The sequence below is a fragment of the Amphibalanus amphitrite genome, unplaced genomic scaffold (genome assembly GCF_019059575.1).
Source record: "Amphibalanus amphitrite isolate SeventyFive unplaced genomic scaffold, NRLGWU_Aamphi_draft 000085F_arrow, whole genome shotgun sequence".
Taxonomy (NCBI): domain Eukaryota; kingdom Metazoa; phylum Arthropoda; class Thecostraca; order Balanomorpha; family Balanidae; genus Amphibalanus; species Amphibalanus amphitrite.
This window is the reverse complement of record NW_024881581.1, coordinates 259,769-279,556: the sequence shown is the minus strand read 5'-3', so window position 1 is coordinate 279,556 and position 19,788 is coordinate 259,769. Positions and strand designations below refer to the sequence as shown.

Here is a 19,788-nt window from a genome sequence, read left to right as displayed (position 1 = left end):
TCACATCGTGTGTGCATGAAATCAAAATGTCCCAGAATGCTTGTCATCCTGGTATATAATTTTGTAATATATATTGATATTTTAATGCCACTAGACCTCATTACTTTACTAGACCTCATTACTTTTTAACAAGTAAAAAAATCACCCTGTAATTATTCAGATGTCCGGCTTTCCATGGATTTTTCCCCACGAACTCTAGAATAGGCACTCATTTTTTAGAATTTCTACACTTTCACAATGCACAGTATCCATCCGACGTAGAAAACAGAAATTTGATCGGTCTAACTCTTCCGAGAAAACAACAGTTTTTCAGAGCAAGATTCGTCACTTACCTTGAAACTTGAAACTTGAAACTTATTTATTCACAACGAGTCCACTGCAATCAGTGGCTTTTCGTCATTGCACGTCACAGAAGTAAACAAACATCGTTGATGGGGGGCATTCGTTCACAGTCTCACAGCTCACTGCAAATCAGACACGACACACTACTCATGCCCGAATAACGTCTGCGAACGATAGGAGTACATAGGCGTCAATCGCGGCGGCTAAACAGATGCCGCTTGGTAGCGGTTTTAAAAGACATTCCGGGTGGTCTCGGTACGTCGTTGTACATACGCCTTCACAGCACTGTAGCATAAACGACTGCGCCCTGCCTCGGTGCGGATGCGCGGCACAGAGAGGAGACCCGCAGTCCGTGTATTGTGATCGTGCTGATGGTGAGCGGGAGGGCAGATAGTCTGGGCTATGGGTGTGGGTGTGGTTGTTAAGTCGGTGTGTGCAATACAATTGTGGATCATTTTGCCAGCCATGCATACGGCTCACAGGGTGCCAGGCAGTTGATTCTGAGCCATTGCGTCCTTTCGCCGAATCATAAGTCACAGAGCTGCGTTTTGAGAAGGGTGCCTGGGTGCGGCTGGAATTACTGCAGCGCACTCCAGTTACAGTCGGCTGAGAGTTGAAATGAATTTTTATTAAACCCTTATATAGAAAAGATGCATGTGAATGCGTCAATAAAAAGACATACGGGAAAAAAGGATGGTGGGCATTGTTAAGTTGTTGTTGATCGGTTCGAAATGGAAATGTAGAAACGGAAAAATGCGATTTATTGACTGCGAGACGTTAGGCCGAAAAGATACGCGAAAAAGTAAACAAGTATGGCGAGCGTCAGTTTTCGTCCCGTGCGCCACTCACGCCGCTTGGCGCGCACGGACAGCTGAGCGCCGGCAGGGGCGCTCCCAGGCACACAGAGGTGGGGCCGCAGAGGCGGTCCAAGTCTACACCCCCTATACCCGAACACAACATCCCCCCTCGAGACAACAGTCGTCAAAAACACACAAAAACACAACACTGCACGACGTTGTCTGACAGTCACTCCTCATACGAGGTCGCACCCCATTGAACTCGGAGCCGACCAGGAGCGCGGCGCTGCCTTCGAGAACGACGCGGGAGAGCGGCGGCGGCGGTCTCCACCTCGGGTGACCGCACCGGCGCCGAGCGGCACACAACCGGCGCACTAGCAGCGGGTCGGACCGCCCGCTCGGCGGCGGCCGCGGTGCGCTCTGGCGGCGGCGGCGGCGGCGGCTGAGGCGCACCCGCAGCGGGCGGGCGCGGGGCGGACGGAGCCACAGGCGGGGTGGGTTCCGTCAGAAGCGGCCGGTATGGGCGCAGGTAGCGGCGGTTACGCCACAGGACCCTGCCACTGGCCGTCTTGACGAGGTACGTGCGCCGCTGACCGACGCCCACGATCACTCCGATCCGGTTCCATCGGCCGGTGGCGGGGTCTTGAAGGTCGACCCGGCTGCCGATCTTGAGCGGTGACAGCCGGCGCGTGCTCTTGTTGTAACACCTGACGGCCTGCTCCTGGAGCTCGGCAGCCTTTTCCTCGCAGACATCGGCCGCCCGCTGCCACTCAGGAGCGAAGGCGCGGTGGTGCGTGGGAACACCAGAGCGAAGCGGGTGACCAAACAGCACCTGTGCCGGCGACCGCCCGTCTGCTCGGGGCGTGTTACGGAGTTCGAGCAGACTTCGGTCCAGTTGGTCCTGGTCGAGCCGGCCCGATGAGGACGCAGCCAGCACCAGCTTCTTCGCTGTCTTCACGCAGGCCTCCGCGTGCCCGTTAGCGCGCGGGTAGTGCGGTGACGACATCTCATGTCGTACGTCCCAGCGCTGGAGGAACCGGCGGAGCGTGCCTGATGCAAACTGGGGTCCGCCGTCTGACCGGAACACGGTCGGGACGCCCGTCTGCGAGAACATCAGTCGGAGCTGCCGCGTCAGATGGTCTGCCGAGGCCGTGCGGGGACACACTGTGACATACGGCCACCCGGACAGCCGGTCCACGTACACCAGGTACGTGTGTCCTCCAGCGGAGAAGTAGTCGGCCGAGACCGACTCGAAGACGCGCGTCGGTGCGCCGTCCTCCCGCCACATCGGCTCCCGGGCGTGGCTGGGCAGGCGCTGACGGCACTGAGCGCAGGCGGCGACAGTGTCAGCAATCTGCTTGTCGATGCCCGGCCAGTACACACTGAGCCGAGCACGGCGCTTGGTCCTATCAACGCCCTGATGTGACTCGTGGAGTTTCTCCAGCACACCGCGGCGGAGGGCGGACGGGATGACCAGTCGAGCGCCGTAGACCACCAGTCCGTCGTCGATGGCCAGCTGATGGCGCACGCCCCAGTACGCTCGTACTGCAGGGGGCGTCTCGTGCCGGTTCTCTGGGAATCCGGCCAGGATCAGCTCGCTGAGAGTCTGGTACTCGGTGTCGCGCTCCGCGGCGGCGCGGACTCTCTCCAGTGTGGAGTCGACCAGCGGAGCCAGCTGGGCGCCCTCCTCCGATCGAGCGGAGGCCTGCAGCGCGGCAATGACGCTGGCGTGCAGCGGGTCGTCCTCGGTGTCCACCGCTCCGTCGTCATCAGCGGCGGGGTCGCTGGTGGGCGCTCGCGAGAGCGCGTCTGGGATCACGTGACTCGATCCCTTCTGCCAGCTGGTGGTGAAGCTGTAGGCCAACAACTTCTCTCTCATCCGCTGCAGACGCGGGTTGTCGATCGAGTTGAGCTGCTTGTAGTTTAGGATGGTCACCAGCGGTCGGTGGTCGACCACCAGGTCGAAGTGGGGCATGCCAGCCAGGTAGACATGGCACTTCTTGCAGGCCCAGAGTACAGCAGCCAGCTCCAGCTCGATTACAGCATATCGGCTCTCGGTATCGGTCAGGAACCGTGAACCATACTGGACCACACGCCAGTCCTCTCCGTGCCTCTGGAGCAGTGCAAAACCCAGTCCTCGGGTTTTAGCAGCGTCCGTCTGTAGCACGGTCGGCAGCTGGGGGTCGAAGAATGCCATCACCGGCGGTGACGACAGCACAATCTTGGTGTGCAGAAACGCTGCCTCGTGCTGCTCAGTCCAGCGCCAGACCCGGCGCGACTTGAGGAGGTCTCTGAAGGCCTGAGTCGAGTCAGCCAGCTCCGGTGTGAGGCCGCTCAGCTGATTCACCAGACCCATGAAGGACCGCAGGTCGGTGACGTTCTCCGGTCTCGGGAAATCAGCGATGGCGCGCGCCTTCTCATTGTCGGTGGTGTAGCCGGCCGGGGTGATCTTGTAGCCGCAGAATTTGACCTCATTCTGGGCGAACTTGAACTTCAGCGGGTTCAGCGTGATTCCTCGGTCGTCACAGCGCCGGAGGATTTCGATCACCTGCTGCAGGTGCTGCCGGTACGTCTGTGCCACGGCCAGGATGTCGTCGACAATTTTGACACAGTTTGGGATGTCGCCGAGCGCTGCATCGCCGCGCCGGTTGTACTCGTCTCCAGACGCACTACATCCCATCGGACAGCGGACGAACTTGAACCTGCCCCACGGCGTGATGAAGCAGGTGAGGTCCTGACTTGACTCAGCGAGCGGCACCTGGAAGTAGCCCATCTTGGCGTCCAGAGTCGACATCCACCGGTGCCCGGCGGGCAGACTCGTCACGGCATCGTGAGGAGACCGGCAGGGGTACGTGGGTCGATTCACGTACCGGTTGAGTCCCGTCAGGTCCACGCAGAGTCGAAACCCGGACGGGTTCTTCGGCACGCACGAAATGGGATGGCACCATTCCGTCGGGTAGTCCACAGGGACGATGACGCCGCGGTCCAGCAGGTCGTCCAGCTGCGCCTTTACCTCGGCACGCCAGGCGAAGGGGATCGGTCGCGCAGCGGTGACCGACGTCGGACACGTGTCGGGCCGGAGTTCGATCGTCATCGGACCGCCGTCCATGACTCGAAGAGTCGAATCTTGCCCGAACACACGCGGGAAACACTCCACCAGAGCGGCTGCATGAGCTGCACGGACCGCCTCCGGTGGGTCTGAGTCGCTGTCCCAGGCCGGCAGCGGACCGCTGAGGCCGGCGGCCGGGTCGGGTCCATCGGCCGGCGGCGTCGGCGCGCCCGTCTCGGTCCCGGTGGCCGGACAGGGCCTGTCACGCGGCGCCTCATACGGGGCCGAGCGGCCGCTGGCGCTACGAGCGGAGCCGGCAGCGGCCGGCGGTGCAGACGGTGTGACGTCATTAGAGGGTGTGACGTCACCAGAGGCCGTGACGTCATCAGCAGGGCGCGGTGCGTCCTCGACGGACCGGATCTGTGCCGGAAAATCCCTCGGCAGAATCCCCAGCGCCACACAGTCGAACCAGCTGAGTAGCAGGCCAGTCAGCTCCCTGATGACGAACACGGCAGCGGTGGTCGATCGGTCGCCCAGCTCCAGAGTAGCCCGGAACGACCCGACACAGGTGAGCGGCTGTTTCCCTACTGCTGAAAATGGCTGGCCGATGCAGGGCTCCAACTGCGCTGGTTCCACGCAGATGGAAGACAGGCTGTCTTCGCCGATGACTGTCGCCTCGGCGCCGGAGTCGGCCCGGGCCGGCACGGTGAACACACCAGCCGGCGTAGACAGTCGGACAGTCACAGTGGGAGTCGGCCGCGTCGAGATGCCGTTCACGTAGACGTCTCTGATGACACGGCAGATGCGCGGCTCTGACGGCTGCCCCACCGCGGGCCGCGCGCGCTCCGGTGCTGCGCGCTCGGCGGGGGCAGCGGCGCTCTCGCGCGCCACCTGGGCGCACACCACCGCAAAGTGGCCGCGCTGGCCACACGAGTTGCAGATGGCGCTAGTAGCGCGGCACGCCGCCGGGTCTGCGTGGGCGGCCCGCCCGCAGCGGCAGCAGCGCGCGCCGGCCGCGCCCGCGGAGCGCCCGCCAGGTTGGGCCGCGGGGCGCGCCTGGGGGCGGCGCACGCCGGCCGTACCCGCGGAACGCCCGCCGGGTTGGGCCGCGGGGCGCGCATCGCGCGACCTTGAACGGCGGTATGCCGACAGACGGCTCACTGACGCCGTCGGTGAGCGGAGGTCGGAGCAGGTAGCCCGGGCGTTCTCTGACGCACGGCAGATGTCCACCGTCTTCTTGAGGTCCAGCCCCGGATCCTCCAACAGACGCTTCACCGTCTCCTCGTCCCGCAGGCCACACACAATCTTGTCACGCAGGCGTGAGTCGTAACAGTGTGTGCAAAAGTCGCAAAATGCCGCGAGCTCCTTCACTTCGCACAGAAACTCCTCAAAATTCTCGCCCTGCTCCTGGACACGGGCGTAGAACGCACGGCGGTCGACCAGGACACTGCGCTGCTTACGGAGATGACTCTCCATTGCGTCTACCACCGCGGAGAGGGGAGAGTCGTCCGCTATCGTCAGTCCATAGCGCAGCACCCGGTGCCAATCTTCGTCGAGAAGACTGAGAAGGGCAGCTCTCTGGGCAGTGACGGGCAGCGCGGACGCGCCGGTCAGAAGCATGTACCCGTCCAGCTTCTCCCTCCATACAGCGAAGTCGCGCAGGGATGTGGAGGACGACAGCTGAGGCGCCGGCGTTGCAGCAGCAGGCAGGCGCACGGGCGGGGCGGCAGCAGACGTCCGGGCGGCTGTCGCCGCCGAGGCATCGTCGGCAGCGACGGTAGCGGGTGGCTGTCGGTCGGCGACCAGTCGCTCCACCATCTGAGTGAGCCGCTCCTCGCGCTGCGCTGAGTCTCGCTCCCGCTGCGCCGACAGCTCCGCCTGCTGCAGGAGCAGCTGCGTCAGTTTCTCAATGTCACTCATCGTCACAGATCACGGCGCGCTATACACTAATCACTGATACACTGATACACCGATCACTGCGCGCACGCACGGAACCATCTACTGACCGCGCCATGTTAAGTTGTTGTTGATCGGTTCGAAATGGAAATGTAGAAACGGAAAAATGCGATTTATTGACTGCGAGACGTTAGGCCGAAAAGATACGCGAAAAAGTAAACAAGTATGGCGAGCGTCAGTTTTCGTCCCGTGCGCCACTCACGCCGCTTGGCGCGCACGGACAGCTGAGCGCCGGCAGGGGCGCTCCCAGGCACACAGAGGTGGGGCCGCAGAGGCGGTCCAAGTCTACACCCCCTATACCCGAACACAACAGGCATGAGTCTAAAAAAGTAATGAAATGAAACTTAAATTGTATTGCTGATTGTGTTATTCTTAGCTGCGACATGTGTTACTTGCAATGTAAAATATATTTAAATATGCTTAAGAATAATAATGATTTTTTTTTCACGGAGAAATGTGTCTGTTGCAACGAAGTGCAAAAAATATCAAAACAAATAACATGCCAAACACATTCTATGAAAGAACCAAACCACTTTAATCGAAATAATCAATGCATGAAGCTAATAAGGATAAACATTTTATTTCCCTGTCTAGGCGTACCGCTATGCAATTGGATAACGGAAAAACTTCCTGGCGCCAACTCATTTATATTTTGGACGGAAGCTCGAAACGATCCGTCTCGCTAACGGAGGCTGTCTCTGACAACCGAGAATGTCAACGGGGTCGTGGCGGCGTGATTGTCATTCGTCCGCCACTTCCGTCTACTCTGGTCATCCAGGCAAAAAGGTGTGGACTTTAAATTATAGCATTACAGGGGGCAAAACAGACGTGTGCAAGTCATGGAAGTGTTTCCCATTATTTTCTATATTCCTTGAAATGTGTTGCAACCGTCATCCGCATAATGCGCCGGTATTGGATATTGATGCTGACTCCTTCCATACCTTTGTTCACAGAGTATCTACTTACATAGTGCTTCACTGATTTAGTATATTACGTGCACTGCAGATGACCTTTCCAGGGGCGTAACCTCCTAAGCGGACAGTGCGGAAAGTCCGCACCATGTTTTATGGGCGTCGAATGCGCTCCCACATCTGTCCTCTTTTAAGTACCTACCTACAGGGTCTTTCATAATGAATGTTATTTTTAAAATAGCAATAGCTCAGTTCATACACATCACAAAGCTATTGCCAATGCCCGAATGAAATAACAAATCATGGGAAATTATGTACACCTGACTCGCATTTAGGTACCCTTCATGGATTTTGAACTGTGAGCCGCGCTTTCGGACACAGATTTCGGCCCGCTGACGCAAATGGCGCACCACGCGCTTCACATCCTCCGCGCACAGCCTTGCAGCAAACCTCTCCACTGTGACCTATGGAGAGTTTTAGGGTCACTACTCACTAGAAGGGTCTCTGCTGGGGGCCTCCAAGACGACTGCCCAAAATCAGAAGTCAATCGGCGCGAGATCAGGGCTCCAAGCTGGCCATGGCCGCTCAGTGGGACGGCTGATCACTTGTCTGTCAAAGTTGCCATCCAACCACTGGTCCCGCCGCCGTCGTGTCACTTCAGCGCCGTCCTGCTGAAACCAGAGGCCTTGTCTTCGAACCCCGCCAGGCACATGAGGCCAGAATTCTTTCTTGAGCAGCCTCAGATAAGCTGGCCCGGTCACTGATGAGCCAGAAGCGAACCAGTGGACGAAGACCCGCCCGTCGACCACGGCAGCCCAAAACATGACCTTTTGTTCCTTGCCAGTAAACCGTGACATTCTGGAATCTGTCCACAAGCTTGTGATCATTTTAGAGCGGATATTGTGCTTCTTTGGAAAGTGTGTGTCCCCGTCCCCGAAACTTACGGTGGACAGCCGTGCCCTTCAGTGAGCCGTTTCCCGCGACCACCCAAAACGTCTACGTCAAAAAAGAGCTGACCCGTATTGTAGGGGGAGGCATTTCATGTCCGCACAGAAGGGAAGTTTGGTGAGGTATGACAGTTTTAATTACATCAACAGAAATTCCAAGAAATTTGCAATAAGATAAATACAAAATTTATGCTCTTATTATTTACGAACATCTTCAACTTCGCGTTTTAAAAATAACATTCATTATGAAAGACCCTGTACATATTTGCCGAAAACGGCGCACCACCTCTGAGAAACGTCACACAAACGGTTGTCTCGCTACCAAGGCGCATTTTTATCGCATGGAGGCGTCCCCATAAGCTTAATAAGCGCCTCTCTTTCAAATGTAGGCGCCGCGCTAACTCACCCATTCCCATAGGCAATGGCGCCCCCCCCCCCGCCCTCTTGGGCCATGACGCCCCCATGGAGGAATGGCGCCCCCTATAAGTTTGCTCGAACCATTTTTAGGAGCGTGCTTACGGCCCTGGACCTTTCAATGCACATGATCTTTCTTATAAAGGCATTGAGCTAGCTAACTTTCCATTGGAATGTCACCAACACCTTCTCCAGGAATACGGTCGGATATATTGGGGCCTGTTGTTACTCGTGTGAAAATGCGGCTTTTGTAGGCACTCATTTAAATCTTTCTAAAAAAATACCTTCCAAAAAGCATATAGTTGCGTACTTTTTATTAGCGAGCGGATTCATACTCCATTGCTGTCCTCTGCCGTCCTCGCTTATGGGCGCTATGTGACAGTGCTGTTTTAGCTGTCACCACTGCCATCAGCTGTCACCACTGCCATCAGCTCTCACCACTGCCATCAGCTGTCACCACTGCCATCAGCTGTCACCAGCAGGGCTGCGGAGTCGATGGATTTTCGGCGACTCCGACTCCGACTCCGACTCCGGCTTTCAAAAACCAGCTCCGACTCCGACTCCGACTCCGGGCAGCATTGTCGACTCCGACCGACTCCAACTCCCGACTCCGACTCCGCAGACCTAGCAGGGCTGCGGAGTCGACAGATTTTCGGTGACTCCGACTCCGACTCCGGCTCGGGTTTCTAAAATCGACTCCGACTCCGACTCCGACTCCGGTCACAACTGTCGACTCCGACCGACTCCGACTCCGACTCCGACTCCGACTCCGCAGCCCTGGTCACCAGTGTCATCAATTGTCGCCACTGCCATCAGCTCTCACCAGTGCACACAGTTGCTATTTGGTTTCAGAGCGGCCAAAAACCTATAACTCCGAAAAAATCGTTGCTATATTGACAAAAAGGGGTCCAATCGAAAGGATTTGATCTAGTGCATCAGGCTGATGTTCGAAAAAAATTGATTTTTTGCAAAGGCGTACCTAGGATGTTCAAAAATAGCAGTCCACACACCTGTCACAAAAGTCGGTGGGATTAGTCATCATGAAACCATTTATTTGAGACCCTCAACACACTTCATATGGCATAGAAGTGTGAAACTCTCTCTTACAATACATCTAAAGGCACATTCTGCGTTATTTCGCCAGCAATGGTGGATCCAGAACCACAAAAAAGGCACTAAAACGAATAACGATCTCGTCAAATAACGTTTCCAACGCGAACGGTATTGGTCAACATGCTCACAGCAATCTATACACATGGATGATCTATGTGGATCTATATGTGATCTATAGATGATCTATGTGATCTATGAGCATCATGGTCAACATACACATGGATGATCTATGTACTGTCTAGTGGTCAGGGCTTTCGACCGGAAATCGAGAGACCGGGGTTTCTATTCCCCGCATCAATCAAATGTACCGACTTTCAACAATGATTACGGAGCGAGCGAAGCGAGCGTAGTCTTTCCTTAGATTAACGGAAATTTCTGAGTATGAGCGGCCGGCCGGCCGGCCGGCCGGCCGTGGTCACGCTTTTGCGACGCTTATATCTCAGCAACCACTTGACCGATTTACACGCGGTAATTTTTGTAGGGTAGCTTCATTCCTTTTACCAAGTATTGGACTATTCCCGATGCATGTGGGTGACCCCTTATGCACGTGCCACGTGCAAAACGAAGAGGTGTCACTTTTGTAATTGTTGCAATATCTCGGTAACTACTTGGCCGATTGCGCTGAAAGTTGGCATGTAGGTAGGCACCCACTAGGCAATGCATATCCATGTGCCAGAGTTGGGGTGCTGCTGCACGTGCGCACGTGCAGGGGTCGATTCCAGATCTCGAGAACGGCTGAACCGATTGCGCTCAAATTTGGCACATGGTTAGGGACCGGTTAGTAGGGTGCCGTGCAAAAGTCAGTTGGGACCCATTTTGCACGTGCGCACGTGCAGGGTGCCGCTTCCAGATCTCGAGAACGGCTGGGCCGATTGTGCTCAAATTTGGCACCTCGCTAGAGACCGGTTAGTAGGGTGCAGTGCACAAGTCAGTGGGAGGTACCCCCTCGCAATTTCGCACGTGCAAGGCCCACCCTCTCGCTCGCTCCGTTAGTCGCCCCAAAAGGCGTTATACTGGTTGATATCATCCCACGTCAACGTGGGCTGTGAATGCTGCTCCCTATCCGCGCGCTGAGGTACGAGCAGCCTACATCTCATACTAACATAAAGTTTTTTTTTCTACAAAAACAAAGTATATATCTACTTTTATATCAACAAACCTGGTTTTCACATAGACAAACTGTCTATCCTACCTACTTAGTGCTGTTGAAAACGTACTTTCGGTCGACGAAGGTACACGAATGTATGTACATTGTGGTAGATCACAGTTATTTGTCGGAAGAGGCTGAACGTCGGCGTCTATTCGATCGGTGTATAACCTTAGTCTGTGTCATACACCTCGCTTTCACTGCCCTCACTTCCACCGTCCTCGCCCCCGTTGTCCTCGCTTTCACTGTCCTCGCTTCTTTTGTCCTCGCCGTCCTGCACCTCGGTGTTTCCGCTGTTGTAGGTCAGTGTGTCGCTCTTGTAGAGGTGGGATATGTCTGCAGAACTGGGCCTTGCACGCGCCTCGCTATGCCGACGAACACGGAGTATTTCCTTCCGGATGATGCCGGCGATCAGGGGATCACTGGTGACGAACAGCTGATGTGCCTGGTCCTCCATCGTCTCCTCCCTGCCCGTCTTGCGCGCGTTGCGCTCGCGGATGTTCCGGCTCTCTTTGTTTCTCTTTTCTTGAGCCTCCTCCGACAACATCCCGACCGGCAGAGGCAGCGATCGCATGATGTCAGCTCCGTGCACGAGCAGCTTGTGGACGCTGGGCGGCATGTCGTACCAGTTGTACAGTTCCACGTACAGACGGGCCGTCTCGAGGGCATATTGCCCGAATTTGTCCGGGTCTATCTCCTTCCTGGTGCTGTTGATAGCCGTCAGGATCACAGCCAGTCTCTCGATTAGATCCTGACTGACGCCTGTGATCTCGGCGAACACCTGGGGTACCTCGAAGGCCCTTCGTGACGTGTTGCCGTCGTTGGTGTTTCCCTGACCGCCGGGTATCGGGTAGTCGACGATCAGACCCAGCCGCTGTCGGAACTGCTACTGCATAGCTTGCTTTCGCAGCATTACAGCGGGCTTGAGTTTCGCGGTGACGTTCCTCTGCTTGATCTCCAGGCGGTACCCCAGGTGGAGAACTAGTTCAAAGCACCTGATGCGAGCGTGCAAAGGCGAGAGTCCGAAGAGATAACTCTCCGTCTTGACTGCCCGGGAAACATCGAGCCGGTTCATCTGGCTGGGGGTAGCGCCACAGGTAGTGCAGGTCGCCGGAGACCTCGTGTTGGTCAGGGCGCAGACAGCTTTGCCGTCCATCATGGTGGGAAGAAGTTTGTGTGTCACATGGACTTCGCCTTTGCTTGTGCTGACCTCAGTGACCTGAAGATGGGAAATCTCCTTCTGAACTGCCTGATACTCAGCTCGGCTAACTTCCGCCGTCTCCTTCATGTATTCCAGGTGGACAGGACGGCATAGTGTGGTGGATGACGGTCTGTCATTTCGCCATACTATGTGCCCTTTCACCTCGAGCTGCAGTGGAACCAGGAAAGTGGACAGCAGAGTCTGATCCGAGGTCCCAGCAGCTTCAGCAGGAAATTTCTGTTTGTAGCAGCTCTGATTGCTGGCGCCGTCGAACCCCCACTTCGAAATCAGGCAGCCGGACGCAGCTGGAGGCCCGGAGACGGCGGACTCTGCTGGAGGTCCGGAGACGGCCGACTCTGCTGGAGGCCCGGAGACGGCGGACTCTGGTGGAAGAACTGGGAGCTCTTCCCATGTGGAAGAAGATGCTTCGTCAGCAGAAGACAAGTGAGCCTGCGCAAGGCGCTGAGTGGTGTGGTTCAGCAGGTCCTGTAGAGGCACCTTCGATTTGCTGCCTGTGACCTCGATGTTTTCCGGGTAGCATGCCCGTCTTGCGTCCATGATCTTCTTGTAGGAAGGAAGTACGTTGACCCCCGCATCGCGAACCACGTTTCGGACTACGTTGTAGCCGTGGACCGTCAGACCCGCCGCCACCATCATCGCCAGCGCCTTCTCTGGTGTGACGCAGCGCATCGGCTTCGGCCTGGCGGCGAAAGCTCTGCGCATCTTTCCCGCGCGGGCGGGAGAGGCAGTGCAGTTCTGAAGTACGTGACCCCGGTCCTTCAGTCCTTCTGTTCGCGCTCGCTTTGCTGCGGCTGTAGCGAGAAGAGGCGTCTCATGTTGTCCGGCGAGCGCGCTTGAGTGTCGTCTCCGGGTCCGGCTGCTCATGTCCTTGAAAGACATCGATGTACCGGATGGACGACCGCCGCGCGAAGGAGGGCGGCTGTTGGAGCTGGTTGTATCGTCTTGAGCCTGGGGAGTCAACTCAATGGAGATGTGACCGTCATAATATTGTCTGTATTTGGACATGAAGCGCTCCTCCTGCCGGCCGACTGTGCGCCATCTCCGCTGCGTACTCTTGATTAATTTTATCAACTCACACCGAATGTTCTCAAGAGCAGTTTCCGAAAGGTGTTGGTTGAGTTGGCTTTCGACTTCTCCGACCAAAACCCCCAGACACTTAGACAGTGAAGCTGTCATGAGTTTGCGGGTCATCATGACACTAAGTAAACTTGAACGCTGAATCGTTGCCATCATGAACAAATCAGACATGACATCTCTGCAAAAGAAGGAGCATGTCAATACCCATTTTAATAATAAATATTAATTATTTAATTATTAATTAATAATCAGTCACTAATTAATCGTGATATAAACCATCATCATTGCCATTATTACATGCTTCGACTTGATGCTTTGCACCAAAACAAAACATGGTTTGAGTTTGCTCAACGTTTCTGCAGAAGTACGGCGGGTACAGCGACCGGGCCATGCCTTGCATGGATGACAACTCTTTACTAAATTCGTCATAAACGTTAAGAAAGCAAGGCAAAGCAGGTGATTTTTTTTATCCGTATTTGGGATACATGCAGGAAGGTGCTCGCATTGATCCTAACTCTGGCAAATGTGTGCAAAAAAAGTTCCGAGCTTTCTAAACTTTACATTTCATGTTTTATTTCCGCAAAAAAGGTCCATATAAGTACGCCAAAATTTCCTATATGAAATTCATTTTTCATTTTGAATTCATCCCATCCTGAATGAACACGACTTGGGCTGTTAAGTAAAATTCAACTTGTTCATATTCGTGGCAAACAACGAATAATAAACAAGCTTCAAAGTCTGCCAACTCATTGGCCCACGAGCGTGCGTTTGCAAACTTTTCAGAACCGGTGAGTTGGCGACGCTATAACACTATTCGAAAAACTTTCAGCACATTATTAATGCTGGTTTCCGGGCCCATGGACATTTGTTTTCCAGAAAAAGTGCAATGTATTTCAAAATTTCACCCTAACTAAAGGGGGGTTTTTGGCCGCTCTGAAACCAGATAGCAACTGTGTGCAGTGTCATCAGCTGTCACCACTGCCATCAGCTGTCACCAGTGCTGGCTGAAGACATCCTACGACAGATGGCCAGCCCGGAAAATGAAGGGCTGTCCCGAGCATATCAATGAGCCCGGCGCAGCTGCGACCGTCATCAGAGATGCAAACTGGCGCCACTGCTCGCCAGCAGTGACGCAAATTAGGCCTCGAACAATCACCATTTACAGGGTCTGACACCACGGCCCCAGTGTAACCCGACATTAAAAACTCGACTCAGTTTCCAGGCCACCACTACATCCGTTGCATTGAATAACCTTTGGACTGATTTATGTTTATGTTCAAACTGCAGAGAAGGTGGAAAAGGTCACCGAACCGGTGCGCATTTGCCTAAATGTCACGTTTGCAGCATGCCTCTTATCGGTCCTGCCAACGATCATCCTTGGCAGCGGCTGTTCCCGACCGAACCAGCTGTTTGTGGCCATTTCGGGGCCGAAATTCCGGTCGGAATCCGTGCTGAGTGACGGTGCCGAGCTCGCCGGGTAATGGGAGCGATGCCGGTCGACGGAGGCGGCAGCGCTGATCGCCCTCGACCCCATCCATCTCCCCAGCCCCCAGGGCGCTCAGAGTGCTCAGAGCCGTAGACATGTGGTGGGCAGTCCATGCAACAACTGATTTGCGTCTCTCAATGGTAACTTATTTGCAAGTTTTAACCCTCGCCCGTATTGATGTTTTGCCAGCCCGGTTCATTGGGCCCCCTTTGCCGTTCGGCCCCTGATCGAGCTAGAGCATTGCGAAAAAAAAAACGAGCGTGCTACCCATGACGAACAAGAGGAAACCGATGTTGGCCAATTTTAAGGTCCTAGTTTATTGGTTAACCTTCCAGGTCAGGTCAATGACCAAAAGTCGGGAAAATCGTAAAATGTCAAAACTTCGTAAAGTGAGGTTGTTACGTTTTTTTCTTTTTGATGTTGATCACGAATTTCATGTTAGTTTTGATCAACGATGATGTCTTCATGCACCAGGCCAGGTCGGGTCACGTCAGGTCAGGTCAACAAATAGACGTCCTACCGGGTATTCATAGGTGTCAACCACCACTGACAGCTAAATGAGCCTTAAGTTTTGGTGCCTTAACCCTCGCCCTGGCAGGGCATTTTTCATAACACGGCCTGGCAGGGGGGGGGGGGGGGTCGATGCGACCCCCCCCCCTCGCGATTGGCTCCTATGGCACCTAGAAACACCAAATTTGGTAGGTAGGTGGGTCCCCTGGAGTTCTCGCCCCTGTGCAAATTTGGTTGCTCTAGGTCAATATTTAGGGGGGTTTTGGGGGGTATAAATGTAAAAATTTCGTTAAAAACAGGCCAAAAGTTTTTCGCTTATAACTTTTGATCTAATTAAGATAGAGCAAAAAGAAAAGCACCAGTGAACTCAGCACGTCAAGGCGCGTCGAATGATATACGTTTTAGCTTGCTTAAGTGTACTTAAAGAGTCTCTTAAATTTTAAGTAAACTTAAATTAATAAATTAAGTTCAAGTTAACCAAATTGCATCATATCGCACATCATTCGATTCGGCTGATCACCAGGAACACAATGATACCATTTTTTAAGCTCTAGCGTCATTATGTGCCAAGTTATTGGCAAAAACGTCATTTGACCTCAGTTGACCTCATTTGACCTGACCCATGGATAAGTACACCAAACAAAGAAGCACCAAGTGACCTGCTGTTAAGTACCGTGGTTTCAAAGCACAAAAGTGATAGAACGAAGCGGATATCTCCAGTATTTTCCGAATTTAGTATTTTCCCATAGGTTTAACATTACGACGTAATGACCTCTAACTGACCTCAGGTCAGTGACCTCAAAAAAGCCGGACTATATGTTATACAACTCGGTGAACTTAGCACATCCTGAAAGTTTGAAGGAAATCAGTCAAAAAATGTGAGTTGGACAGGTGCAAAAAGAAAATTGAAATTTGACCATGACCTTGTACCGGTTTTTCTGACCTGGTGACCTGACCCTAGGTCACCCGGACCTGAAATTTTCAGGTCATATGTAAAAAGGTTGCCCCATAGGCTGTGCCAAATTTGGCGGCGCTGCGCGCCGCCGTTTTTACGCTATCTTCGAAAAACCTTAGGGGGGGGGTCGCATCGACCCCCCCCCCCTGCCAGGGCGAGGGTTAAGGCACCAAAGCTCCTTCGAAAGTGTTCAAATGTTTGCTAAATTCGAAATCAGCTCCAAAAACTAGCTTATAAATATGCAAAACTGGAAAATGTGAACCAAGGCCGTGAAGGTCTAGGCATTATGCAGAGTAGTGCAGAATACCAAAATATTGAGGTCCTGACCCCTGGTTTTCCATGGTTTCACGGCACATGAACATGTTGAGATCCTGGGTTTCCAAGGTCTCATGGCATATGAAATGTTGATGTCCTGCAGGACATCAACATTTCATATGGGATTCCAAGGTCTCACGGCCAATGCAAATGTTTAGGTACTGGGATTCCAAGGTCTCGCGACATATGGAAAGTTTAAGGTCCAGGGTTTCCAAGGTCTCGCGACAAAATTGACAATGCAAATTGCAAGGTGAAGGATCCATCAAGTTCCAGACCTTTGATTCTGCGGATCCTGGATCTCGGACCTTTTTTGGAACCTTGGCGCAAGTCTGGGCGCGAGACGGTCAGGAAGGCGCCGTTAAACCATAAGAATGGGGCAGTGCTGTCAAAATGGCGCCATCCTCCCAGAAGGGCGCCGAATGATCAAAAACGCTATATTATCCAGGAACGCGAGACGGTCAGGAGGACGCCGTTAGAGCATCGAAGGGCGCCGTGCTCTCGAAAGGACGCTTGTAAAAGACTTGTGACGTGCATTTCCATCATTGTGGGGGCATAATTCAGGATTGTGGGTGCATCTGCCCCCACAAGGAGATATAAAATTACATCCCTGGTCGACCAACGTCATTTCACATGTTTGAGCGTTTGAAACCACAAAAAGACTGAAAATGCAGACAACATGTGAGCCGACGTACGCCGAATCGCGATTCTGGCTAAACATGGTCTCGAGAAACAGGTCACAGGTCAAAGGTCTTTTGGCTCAGGATCCTGCATTTTTCAGGGTATGTGTAAAATTGATTACCCCAAGAGTATACTGAAAGTTTCATCGGGATTGGCCGCTTTTTGCGGGAGTTATTTGCAAAAAAATGGGAATGGGGTCCGTGCAACCTCCTCCCCCCCCCCCTCATATAAGTGCGAGGGTTAAGTTGATTTGCTTGATAATAAGTAGCTAACAAATAGCAACAGTAAACACATGGCCAGCTCAAATTTATGGGTGTCATCGGTAGACCAGCAAGCTGAAGCTGTGCCTTCTTCTTCTCTGTTCAAATAGTATGCAATGGTTTAGATAAAAGTAACATTTTTATCTTGTTCCTTCCTCCGGCCAAGCTCTCACAGAACACACCGGCACTATCTTACTTTCACGTTTCATTTTTGTTCATGAGACAGAGGATAACAGTTATTAGGTAACTGAAAATCACTGCTCTACTATACACGAGTAAAGGTGAAAAAGTTTATGAGAATAGCTCCGGAAGGGAACGCTTGAAAGAATCATCCGTGGCAATGTGCCCTGCAAGCAGTCCTTTGCCTCCATTATGTAAGCGTTTCTGACATGCTTTTAATCTCCGATATCATTATCTACATCTAGTATTTCCCATAATCCTCAGTGTTTCCTGATGTACCTACAGTTGCATCGCCTATTTTTGCTCTGCATGACTGGATCTACCAGCAATGTCATACATGCAGACATTAGAATGAGTGATGTGAAACCTTATGCTTCTGTTTGTTCTTCACATCCTTTTGCCGTCAATTTTATAAAGTTGATCACATTTGTGTGTCTTTAAAGGCCCATTTTTCAGAGTCAACTGCGCCATGAAAACAGATGAAGCCTATGATTTCTCTTCCGCCTTGCCATTAAGCCGGCTCTCGAGGCTCTCGTCTCGCTTCGGTTGTTTCAAAATCAGCGTTTCAGGACCAGACTGATGGCTGCACACACGAAACGGCACCCGTTCAGACTAGAGGTCGATGTTAAGGCTACTGTGGCCCATGTGCTGAGGCAATCTAAGGTTCGCCCGAGTGACTCCCTTGTATCGGACAACTGGGTCGGCCGGGCCAGGAGAGCTCCATAGCGGACTAGCTCCATGCCGCTCAGGACGGCCCTACATAGACAGCTGCTGTAGCGGGCGAACAGCGCTCCGCCGTGCGTGAAGTGTTGCTCCACCGCACTGACCGCATGCTCATCTCACCGTTCACCTGTAGGCAGGTCGTATATACGCACTATTTGTTCCGTGTTTTTCTACTTGTCTCTATCAATATGCAAATGCGATTGCCATTGATCGTAGCGTGATCGTAGTATAAAGGCCTCCCGATGCTCGCTGGGCTCAACATAGTTGCGTCCTGCTGTTAAAATGGAGTTCAGATGTCATGGCGATGGCACATCTACCGGTTATGAATAGAGGCCAAGAACAGAATGATTGTGAGTTGACGTCACTTACCACTTCTTCTCATCACTCCTCATTAGTCAATTTTGATTTGTACAGCACTGTGGCAGTAGATGAAATGTTTACAAACTGGACAGGTCTCAGAATCGGTGGGGCGCCCGAGTGAAGGTACACGAATAGTCCATTCTTAAATTGTTCTCACATTCGTGTCCTTTGGATAAGCGTGTCCTTATGTTAAAAGTGATCGCTGTTGCTGATCTTCTAACTGAGAGACATATTGCAATTTGCAACATTAAATTAAGAGCATTTCGCACGTTGTTGATAAATGCTGCTTTTCATACCAATATTGCTTACCAATGAGGCCAAGGAGCATTATGCTATCACAACATACCACGATGAAAGCCTCCACATCCCATGCCGCAAAAAAAGAGCAGAGGGTAGTTTTACCAACATAAAAATAGCCGCCTGCCGAAATTTTTTGCCTTAACCCTCGCCGGCCGAGGGGGGGGGGCGGGTGCCCCCGCCCCCCCCCATAGGGTTTTTTTCGCGATAGCTCCAAACACGCTGGAGATAGAGAGCTGAAAATTGGTATACCTGACCTTTGATCCAAGCCGCATCTTTTGACACCAACCGCATTTTCGGGTCAGGTCAGGTCACTGACCTATGACGTCATAAGTGAACCTCTGCACGGTCTTCAGATGTCGCAACTTTGCAACGTCCTCACTGCCAGAAGAGATGTCACAGGGAAATGAAACTTGCAGGATCTAGTATCCATTATGAGTCCCACAATTTGTATATCTCGGATTTTTCCTAAAGGTCATATGAGGTCAGGTCATTTTCGTGACCTCACCATTATAAGTCAATGGGGAAAAATGAAAACTGCTATTCTGGCGCCGGGAACGATCTCCAACTATCTCAAGCACACAGAATCGTGATTTGATGCACTCCTTGCAAGGTTACATGCGTCACTTTTGCAATGTTGACCTTGCGTGACGTCATTTATGACGTCATCAAGGTCATATTAGTTTTTCGTCAATAACTCTTGATCAAATTGAGCTAGCGAGTCGGGAAAGCCACCAATGGACTCAGGAAGGCCTGCCGAATCGAATGATATGCGACATGACCTCTTTCAACCAGCTTCGTGACCTGGGGGTGCTGACCTGACCTTGACCTGAGGTCAACACCCCAAGTTGACCTGACCCGGACAAAAAGTATATCATTCGACGCGCCTGAGCGAGGCGAACACGATGCTGCCAAAATTGGCGCTCTGCGGCCGTTTTTTGCGAAGTTATTCACCAAAAACTGCACCGTACCTTGGGGCACTTGACCTGACCTCAGAGGTCACCGGTTGACCTAGGACCTTAAAATCGGGTACCAACCTCTGCATCTCG

At 53.1% G+C, this 19,788-nt stretch overlaps 1 protein-coding gene across 1 annotated transcript; it reads right to left on the bottom strand.

Moving 5' to 3' along the window:
• Positions 1 to 489: 489 nt before the first annotated feature.
• LOC122379860 (uncharacterized protein K02A2.6-like) lies at positions 490 to 6,108 on the bottom strand. The gene is made up of 4 exons (XM_043362412.1): positions 5,354 to 6,108; positions 4,557 to 5,134; positions 1,593 to 4,265; positions 490 to 506 (listed from the first exon to the last, which is right to left on the bottom strand). The coding sequence occupies exons 1-4, from the start codon at positions 6,106 to 6,108 to the stop codon at positions 490 to 492; spliced, it is 4,023 nt and encodes a 1,340-aa protein (XP_043218347.1).
• Between the last annotated feature and the right edge of the window lie 13,680 nt (positions 6,109 to 19,788).

Coding starts and splice junctions, on each gene's coding strand:
- LOC122379860 (XM_043362412.1), bottom strand. CDS start 6,108: ATGAGTGACATTGAGAAACTGACGCAGCTGCTCCTGCAGCAGGCGGAG. Junction 5,135..5,353: donor GACCTCCGCTCACCGACGGC/GTCAGTGAGCCG, acceptor CCGCGCTACTAG/CGCCATCTGCAACTCGTGTG. Junction 4,266..4,556: donor TGATGACGTCACGGCCTCTG/GTGACGTCACAC, acceptor TGTTCGGGCAAG/ATTCGACTCTTCGAGTCATG.